The following is a 10,261-nucleotide window of genomic DNA, read 5'->3' as shown; positions in this document are numbered from 1 at the left end:
AAAAAACAAGAAGATGAAAATTCATATTCTTAGGTTTTTTTCGGTAAAGTCACGTAGGTAAAATAAATAAATTAATAAAAGTTAAATTAAAAATAAAATAAAAATCACGACGTTTCGGAGGCAACACAAGCTTCCGTCTCAAGGTGGAACCGTCATAGCACGACTGCTGCATCAAGTAAGAGAAATTCCAAGAAAACAGTCCTCGTATATATACTGGTTGAGGGTGGGAGGAGCCATTGTGAGGTCCGGTGCGGCTGAAACACGCTGCAAGGAATGAGCCTTTGTTGTGTAGACTGGTTGAAATGGGAGGTTCCAAGAGTTGTTAAGGTGCTGTTGATGTAAAGCTTCAAATGTAGAAATATTGGCCAAACAGACAGAAACAGAAGCATTTCTCCACAATTATGGCTGTCACCTGACGAGGCTGGTTGTAATTACCGGCGAAACGTCGAATTGTGAATGTTGTGGGTTTACTGTCCGACATACAGGTGCTCTGAACTAGTAACTAATTAGCACGTTTTGTTTACGTGACAACCCTTAACAATTACGGCTAAAATTGGTCGTGTAAGCCTACCACGTGTTAAACGGAAGAAGAAATACTTTCCCGTGCGGCTAGATGAATGTTTTTCAGAAGATTGTCAAAATAACAAAACCGTGAAATGTAAATTCGTCCAAATCTAAAAGCAATTATACATCCACACACACTTTGCAAGCGTAGCTCAATTAAATCTTTGCAAGCAATTAATCTTTGCAAATGTCAAGCATGGTATAGACGCCAGTGTTGAACAACAGCTTTACGGATGTAAATTATCGTTGCGATAGTGTTAATATCCAACTGCGTTAGATTTTGTACCTCACCGAAAAATATTTTCATCAGCAGTTGTAAAAATGCCACATTCACAGTTAACATCATTGCATTTAAATATACCGATGATTTTTTCACTTTCTCAAATGCTCGGATTAGCAGGGCAAATGACAAAAAAAACCGGAGATGATTTCCAAAGGAAAGATTCCTTTGTGTAATTCCTTTAATTCCTGGCATTGTCAGAATTTTAAGAATATTTTTCAAACAGAGCGATGGGGGGTGGAAAAACGATCAAAACGCGACAAAGCTGTGAATTTGTGACACGCATCAGCGAGAACCTTGCACACACAAACGGTGTGCACCCCAAACTTTGAAAAAAAAAACCACGGAACTATTCTTTTGACAATGAACTTGCAACAGTTACTTTGCCCTGTGGCTCAAGCAAGCCACGTGATCCCTGCACTGATGCGACGTGGTTTTAATTGAGTGTTATCGGCCAAAACTACATCGTCTTATGGTTTTGGCCCGACCCCAGACTCAGCATTACTGTAATTACTCAAGTTTTTCCAGCTTTCCACATTAGTCGTGACACACAGCCATCTGCCAGTAGTTAACGCATAATGACAGCTGTTGTATTTAAGTTCATTGTATTAAGAGTAATATTTTTGTTCTGCTTATTAGATATATAAATATGGAGGTCAGTATGGAGAGTATTTCCCCATAACTGCACAACCACTTTTATTAAGCCAATAGCCAGTGACGGTTGGAGAGAGCCCCCTGGTTAACCCAGGGACCTAAGTTAAATTCCCGGCCACGGCTTAACATAAGTGGCGAGTGAATTTTCAATTGGTTCGAGGCTGGCACCCCCTGCACCAGCCCGCACTAACCAGCCTGGTGAAGTATGGTCAAAGCAACACCCACAGCGTGGGGAAGCCAGGCCTGTCCGTTCCCAAGTTGCTCGTCGCGATGCCTGAGCAAAACGACTGAGGAAGCCTGACATTTCCATTTAAACTACTGCTCTAAACCAAATCGTTTATAAATCCCCTAACAGAGAGCAAATACTAATGACCACACCGTCATCGGGCACTTCGGCATCAAAAGACGTCTTACTCGTTTAAAACATTACTCCGAAGCCAGCGGAATGAGCGAGGCGGTCGAAGGCCCGGTCAATGCTCGAGCAATCATTCGTGCCACCAAGCCGTTCCCAAAAATCCTTTTTTTTAAAACGTAATTCCCCAAAAACGTGATTGCCTGGATATCTCTGATTGCAACCAAGTTGTGCATCTTCTTGCGAATGAATAGCAAGCAATCATTGGAGTGACTTTCACTCTGCCCCCCCCCCCCCGCCGCCCAGCGCGATAAACATCTCGCACGCGAGCACTCGCTTTGCTCTCGTTAGCGCCACGAAAATTAGACGTTCCGGCGATGCCCCCTTAGGCCACGGCTGCACAGTCAAAGCACAATTTTGTACTCCATTGCCCGCAGCTGCACAACTTTGCACCGGTGGCGCACGATTGTCCAACGGATGGAAACGCTGGGACTAAGTTGTTAGCGGTGTTGCTTCCTCCCGGAGGTGCCAGTCCAGCTGGAGTTAAAACCGCTGATTAATCTGCAACATTGTAGTAACTAGGGTACCGTAAATCGTATCAAAGCCAGGGTCGTCTCACTGCCTTGCTTGGCTTCTCCGTGTGGCAGAGGTCGCAAACGGGTTTTGATTCCTTACCCGTACCCGGCCGCACCAGGGTCGCAAACGGGTATCCGTACCCGGCCGTACCCGTACCCTACCCGTACCCGGCCGGGTACGGGTAGGGTACGGGTATCGGGTACCTGATTGCGACCTCTGGAATGAAGCCATGTTGCAGGCGCAGGTGGGTTGATTCTAGGAACTTGAATCGTGAGAAGAGACAAGACGTTGGGAAATGAGTGACAAACGGTGACTCACCAGTGACTCACGGCCTACCCGTACCCGGCCTCACCAGGGTCGCAAACGGGTACCCGTACCCGGCCGGGTACGGGTAGCCGGGTATCGGGTAGGGAACGGGTATCGGGTACCCGGTTGCGACCTCTGCCGTGTGGTGTGCCCCCGCCGTTTTTAACACGACCATCGTTATATTTACAGCAGCAGCAGCGTTCAATCCACAGCGACTTTGAGGCAGGCGACACTCTATAGAGGCCCCCACGGTCTCTCGGGTGGCTTTCAAGGTACCAACGAACTCGGTGGCTCCGAGCGCCGTTCCACTTCGGCGTGGCAGCGGGGGGCCAGCAAGAAAGCTAAATTCCTGTAAGGCGCCGTGGGAGTGTTGTTGAGGCGTGTGTCGGGGTGGTGGTCCGTGTTGCCACATGTTTTGTTTCACCTGTGCGCTAAACGGGTGGTGTTGTTGTAACGGGTGATCCGTCGATGGTGCCCGGCGGTAATGAATTGCATCGTGCTGGGTCTTCTTTAAACAACAACAAAAACGTTGAATAACTTATGGTTTTACAAAAATGTTAATTGTTTCTCATCGTCAGCCAACTGCAGTACTGGCTCAACGTGTGTACTCGACGCATTATTTTGTTTTCCTGTTGCGTCCCGGTCGTAACAGCAAGTGGGGTAGAATCCACTACGATTCGCTGATTTTCTGACGTTGAACCCATTCGCTGCATCCTAAAACGCTTTTTGTTTCGACAAAATACAAAGGACGCGTTGCTGTTTCATTCCGTCGGCGAGTAGGATACGCTTTTTAATGGCCGATTGCATTCCCTCGTTATTCGCGAACCCGCTATCATCCGCGATGTTGGCCATCCGCGAATCGCATCTGGAATGCTACGCGACTGCGTCGAGAGAGAGCAAAAGTGATGAGAGATAAAGCGATAAGAGAGAATGCGATGAGATAAGTGATGAGAGATAAAGGTATGAGATAAAGTAATGAGAATGCGACGAGATAAAGTGATGAAGAGATACAATGATGAGAGATAAAGCTTAGCTATGTATTTTTTTAAGGTAATTCATTTAAAAGATTTTCATTGGCTAATATCATTATCCGCCAAATTTACTCTTCACGAGCATTTCCGGAACGTGTCCCTCGTCGCGAATAACGAGGGAAACCTCGTCGGCATTTGTAGTTGTCTTGTCGATTTTTCCCAAGCGACGTTCCATTGAATTAACGACACCTATTTGAACAAAAGAAGTCCATTCGCAAAATAAGTATAACCAGTAAAAACAAAGTTTTTCACTATAAATCCTTTATATGCGTGGCGGCTAGAGTCCTCTCGTCCTCTGGCTTGAGATGGCTGCCACCTATGGGTCAGATGATTGCATTGCACCATTAAGCAATTGGTAATTAAATATAATATTTTTGTCCTAAAAAGTGTAACATTTTGGAAAAACATTTTCACGAGCATTCATTGTCACGCACAACGAGTCTGTGTGGAAAATGTCAGCTCGATTGGATCACGGGAAGTGGGTTAGAAAACGACCGAAAGATTTGCACGGTCCTAAGCAAACAAGCGAACTTAATATAAAGGATTTAAAAAAACACCCGTAACTGCAAAGCGCCAAACATCCGTTCCGTGCAAACGGTACGTTTCGTACGGAATGACGACAATTGTGAGTTTTTTTTGTAACGAGTGGTGGCTGCCCGTGGCATTCTGGGTCTTCGTCGGAAAGTAGCACGTTGTGTGCCCCACAATTGCACGTGATTCAAAACGTTCTGTGTCAACGCGTTCGGTGGCATTAATTAATACACACCGCTTGCGCGCGACGCTTCATTTTATACCGTTGTACGGACACCTGCCGAGGTTGCTTGTGGTGATTGCTCGAAGTACGGCCAATTCACGCGATCGTGTCTACGTGGCGTGGCTTCTGACACAGTGACCCTAACGATGTTGATTAGGTGACACTCGATGCGACGGCAGTGATTTTGCCGATCGTCGCGATGGTTTATTGGTTAAAATTGCCACTCGCTTGTGTATACATTCCACTAAATTGGGTGGATTGACCCCAGCAGTACGTTATGTTGTTCACTTCCTAGATGTACGTGACTTTGTGAATAAATCGTGCTTGCTTACAACTCCAAAACGCACGGCCTTGCTCCTTTTACAGTTACCGTGTATTTTTTGTTGCTAACGAGTTAACCCCGCACCTCTGATTGCATAGCTACCAACCCATAGGGTTTACCCCGTATTCTTTAGAGTTTTCAGGTCCATACGCCGTACACCTGTTGCAATACGGGCAACTTTTTTTCCCTTGCGATGGGATTTTTTAGGATGAAAATTGAGATTTATAAGGGCACGGGGTGGCCAATGAGGTCTTAATTGGTCTTTAGGTAGGGCACTGGTAAGGGGTTGACAGCTATGGAGATTTGACAGCGGGATTAACACTTAGAGGAAACCACAACCAAAACAGACGTCAGCACGCTGCGTATCCCTTGCCTGTCGGACATGTGAAGATTCATTTTGGAGGGGAAAAAATTAACCCGTAAAAACAAAGTTTTTCACTATAAATCCTTTATATGCGTGGCATCGGTATTATTTTATTATTCATTTGTTTTTCTTGAATAAGAGTTTCATTTTTATCACATTGGTATTTTGAATTAAATGAAAATTTTTTTTTTCCTAAAAAGTTGAAAATTTATGAAAAAAAATTTCACGAAAATAAATTATCACGCACGAGTCTGTGTGCAAAATGTCAGCTCGATTGGATCACGGGAAGAGGGTTAAAAAACGACCGAAAGATTTGCACGGTCGTAAGCGCGCAAGTGAACTTAATATAAAGGATTAAAAAAATGCACTCATTGTCCAGCCCGACACCTTTTGCTTATTGAAACATATGGGAGTGATGTGCTATATAAAGTGCCACGAGACACTTAACCTTAACATTTTGCCTTCGTTCTGAATTGGTCTGTAATAAGGGAGGCACTCGGGGGTTGGACAGGTATGCCGATTAGCACGATTGGCCACGTATACGGCTTGCGAAAGAAGCTCCAACTTACGAGGGTTGATTAAAAAAAAAGCACCGGGTGCCATTTTAATTGAGACAAAATTAAAGGACATACCTGATCAAATTTAACACCCTCAAAGTAGTTTGGTCCTGATCGAACGCAGAAATCCCAGCGGTCCTGCCATTCGTCGTGGCATCTCTAATTCTGTTCTTTTGGGGCATGGCTTTTCAGTCCCCGAATTTAATTTTGAATGGTTGGCCTAATCCTGAAATCCCTTCAATCCAAAAAAACTCAGTAATTTGGTGCCAACTCTGGTTGGTGAGGTGGATGTGCTCCATTTTCTGAATCGCAATGATCTGATGCACATCAGCGTAACAATGCAATTATATTTGTTGCACTACACACCTAACAAGGTCGTGGGCCACATCACACCATTTGTGGATCAGTCTGCCACGATAAGCCGAAGTGACATTTGGACTGGTCACATCTTGGCCAAGCATGTAGTGCCGTGTTCTTCACTAATTTTCAGAGGGAGGGCCCCACTTTTGCAATAAGACATCAGTGAGGTCCACACCACCACCTTGTAAGGAGTGTTTTCACATTTGAGTATTGTCGGGGAGGGGGGGCAGCACATTGAAGGCCACCCTTTTAGTTACGCCATTGCACATGGGATATGGCAATGCTGTAGGCAGCCCCAAAATGTCTGCACATCTCGTGTGGCACCATTAATAGGTATCTCTTTCAATGCTGGACAGTCAAAAGGACATCGCTAAAATGTCATAAGAAAAACTAAATTAGTCAACGTTCATAATTAAATTTCCATACTTAAAGCATACTTGGTCAAACACAACACAATTTATCATGCTTGTCAATTTTTATTTTTGCTTAGAATGTTACACACATGACATGCAGCGAAAGCAACTGGTAGAGGTGGTGGGGGGGGGGGAGAACCATCACAAAAGCACTTTGGATGAAGAATCGACATTTAACTCCCTGCTACGTTAGGAAGCAAATATGGCAAAGCAACTAAACATTAACGCGTTGTCATGTGTTAACGTTATGATGGAGATTTAGCTGCTGCTGCCAAGGGTGAGCTTGTCGAACAGATATTCTCCCATGCCAGACTGCGATGCTCCAAGGCGCTTGAGGTTGGTGACGAAATCCCCAAGCTTTTTGATGGCCTCCACTTGCTCCTCGAGGTAGTGGCTCTCCAGGAAGTCGCAGAGCTGCAGAACATTAAAAACCACAAGACATAGTTAAAGCATTGTTAAGAGATGCTAATCAAAACATTAAACCAGATTCAAAACGAAGTACGTCATCAGAACGGGAAAGGTTGAGAGGCACATGTGTTCCACTATCCCTCCAGCAGCGTACCTGAGGGTCGTTCTCCTTGCTGCCAAGGGCGTGCAAATCCAGCAGCGACTGATTCACGTTCTTCTCCAGCTGCAGCGCCAGCTGCACGGCCTCGAGCCCACTGCCCCACTCGTCACGCTCAGGTTTCTACACGCACACCCACACAAGGGAAATGTGAAACGTCTCTACGTTACCTTCAACACCACAACCCCCCCCCCCACGCTTTGTGCAATAGCTTTAACGCTACTAAGATGCATGCAGGCCTTCTTTTGCACGCACCGTATGTAGTTAACCGTGCTAATCTGAGGTGCGGGATAAGTCAACGTGTAGGCGAAACTTCACCAAAAAATATATTTGAATAATACCTTCACGTCTTTGAGGACAACACGCCCGCCACGTTTGTTCTGGTAGGCCATCAGCTTCTCAGCATGCTCGCGCTCCTCGTGGGACTGTTCCTTGAAGAACTTGAAGAAGTTGTTCAGCGCCACGTCATCACGGTCAAAGTAGTATGCCTGCAAATACGAAGCAACAACAGGATTATTCACGACGCTCTCAGTCATTTTACGAGCTTTTATTATTGTAGACGCCACCTTGGGTGTGTATGCTGCGGGCCAAGCGCTACAGCAATAGACCTGTGCTTCTGACTAAAATCACAAGTCACCCCCATGTGGCTACCCATGGAATTACATGCAGAAACATTACACGAATGTTTGCATTAAGTATCCATGGACAAATCTCCCAACTATTTAAGGCAAAAACGCTCTGCCCTCACCCCCCTTTCCAACTCTTAAGGGGCATTTTCTCCAAAAAGCCAGCCAATGACTGAAATAAAAACATTTCTGCTGTAAGCCAGCTAGACGAGTTTTTTTAATTACATACTGTAAGCGTAAACAGCTTCTCCCCTATGCGGTCATTTCGAGCACGTTTCCACACGCCACCTATTATTGACCCACGTTTGCCCAAGTAACAAAGTGTTCTTTGCCTGTCACGCGAACCCTCTCTCCGTGGCAAGCCAACGCCCATCTCGCTCCATTCAATGCCCCCCTAAACCCTTCCCAGGCCAGCTGGCCCGAGGCATCTACAAACTCTCGTTTAACTACAAACACTTGCTTAATTAGCCACATTGGTAAGCTTCATTTATTGAAGAAACTACTCTGCTCGCAAATATTTCTCTCCGGCCACCGAGAGACGTTTTATTTTCCACGTGGTAATTTCTGCTCGTTGTCTATCAATTAGCCCCCTGGCCCCCCCAACTGTCCTAAATTACATCCACAACCCCAAATGTATCTCAATCGAGTCGTGACCTTCAAGTAAGGTGACAATGCATCGTCGAGATGGAAGGGTGGTGGATTCATCCAGCAGTGGATTAGAGTTTGTTTAACCGGAGGGTCGGTCGCAACCCTTTGTGAGACGACGATTAGTCCTTCATGTGCACGAGTGGCTTGGGTGGAAGTGGGGGAGGGGAAATTACCAAAATAACGAAAGCTTTAGCGGCTGCTGTCGATGGGCAGAGCCGATGGAGAGATTTTTTTGAATGCTGCGTGTTCGCAACGCAAACGAATGTAAAATTACATTTAACAACAAAAAAAAGACGGGAACGCGTCAAAACAACGTTCACATTTCACAGACGACGATACAAAGCAGAATGGTAGACGATTCAATGCGCTACCACTCAAGATTTTTTTATTTTTAAGTTTTAGTAAAAATGTAAATTTTAACAAACGCGCTCCGCATCAGCCGTTATTTATTTATTTTCCACGGCCGCCATTTCGCACCCGCCTCGGTCACCACCGACCCATCGTCGCCACCTCATCGCCCACAACCACCACCACCACAACCCCCCCCCCCCTCGTTCATCATTACTACTACCACCACCAGTACAACACACCTCATCCACCTCGAAACAAAAAAACAAACTTCGTTCCAGATGGTGGCACGGCTCGGTTAACGAGCCCTTGCCACCCCACCAAAACCTATTTCCTCCCCTTAAAAGTTAATCTTCACCAACACCGCCACAGCCTCTTCGCTCGCCAATAAAAAAAACAAACCCACACACGAAACCCTCCTGAACCAAACAAACGAACGAAACCCGCCTCGATAACCCCAATTAATTCCGTCGCCCGAAACACGCCAACACCGCTTTGCCCGTCCCCTCTAACAAAGCCCGCCATTGCCTCACCACACGCCCTTGACGTTCGCCACGCGATAAAGAGGGCTTCTTCCCCCTACGTGGACAGCTGGGTTATTTGTGTGCTTTACCATGGAGAGGTAGACGTAGGAGGCAGACAGCTCCATGTTGATCTGACGGTTGATGGCCGCCTCCACATCCTGCGCGTAATTCTGGCGAACCTGGGAAGTCATCGTGCTTCTTGCTTCTCGTTTGCGAGCGTAACAAATAAACAAAGAGCTGTTTTAACAAACAGGCCCAAAGGGTTGGCTTGTGAACAGGAGTTATTGACGTCTGCTCGTTTACGAAGCGTTGAGGCGGCGAGAGTCGAAGTGGTGTTCCGTTCAAACACTGTTGAAGCAGGAACGCAGCTCGACTGTGGCGCACGAAGCTGAGGCTCCCTCTATTTATACTCAGCGAGGAGGTGGGGGAGGAGCCACGGAATCGCGATCCGCTTACCCAGCGCGCGGCACTATTAACGGAATCGCGATTCCTGCCCAGCGGGCGACTCTAACGACGGAATCGCGATTCGCGGAGAGTTTGCGACTCTAATACGGAATCGTGATTCCAGGAGGTGGGCGGCTCTCGCACACACAAAAAACGCGCGTGACACAAAACAAAGACAAAGGTCGTCGTCCCGCACTACCCCCCGTATAGCCGGGACAGATTGTTAGGGCATGTGCTGTTAGCGAGTAGCAAACCTATGAAGGCTGGCACTGTGGCACAAGAGGGGGGGGGGGGGGGAGTGGCTGGCCAGGCACCACGCCCGGCCGCTTTTGTCTCCCCAGTGATGATGTTAACACACCGCACCGAGTTTCATTTATTTATTTAATCATTTATTTGGTATAGCCCTGTGAGCCATGCGGCTCTTAAGTCGGGTGCAACCGTAACATACAAAATATAAACGGAGTACATCCTGGAATAAACCAGGTAGCCGCACACAAACTCAGTGACGGGACAGATTTGATCAGAACCGGTCATGCCATCTCCATTATTGACATTGTGTGTGGCCTTCAGCCA

The 10,261-nt window shown here is 46.5% G+C and overlaps 1 protein-coding gene across 1 annotated transcript; it reads right to left on the bottom strand.

The window, feature by feature from the left end:
- Window positions 1–6,576: 6,576 nt before the first annotated feature.
- Window positions 6,577–9,816, bottom strand: FTH1 (ferritin heavy chain 1). Its single transcript, XM_078607358.1, has 4 exons — window positions 9,334–9,816; window positions 7,440–7,586; window positions 7,096–7,221; window positions 6,577–6,947 (listed from the first exon to the last, which is right to left on the bottom strand). Exons 1-4 carry the CDS (start codon window positions 9,433–9,435, stop codon window positions 6,792–6,794), a joined length of 531 nt encoding a protein of 176 aa, XP_078463484.1. The 5' UTR covers window positions 9,436–9,816; the 3' UTR covers window positions 6,577–6,791.
- Between the last annotated feature and the right edge of the window lie 445 nt (window positions 9,817–10,261).

Source organism: Lampetra planeri, chromosome 27 (genome assembly GCF_965212315.1).
Source record: "Lampetra planeri chromosome 27, kcLamPlan1.2.h2, whole genome shotgun sequence".
NCBI classification, from domain to species: domain Eukaryota; kingdom Metazoa; phylum Chordata; class Hyperoartia; order Petromyzontiformes; family Petromyzontidae; genus Lampetra; species Lampetra planeri.
The sequence above is the reverse complement of the archived record's forward strand: the minus strand, read 5'-3'. Positions and strand labels throughout refer to the sequence as shown.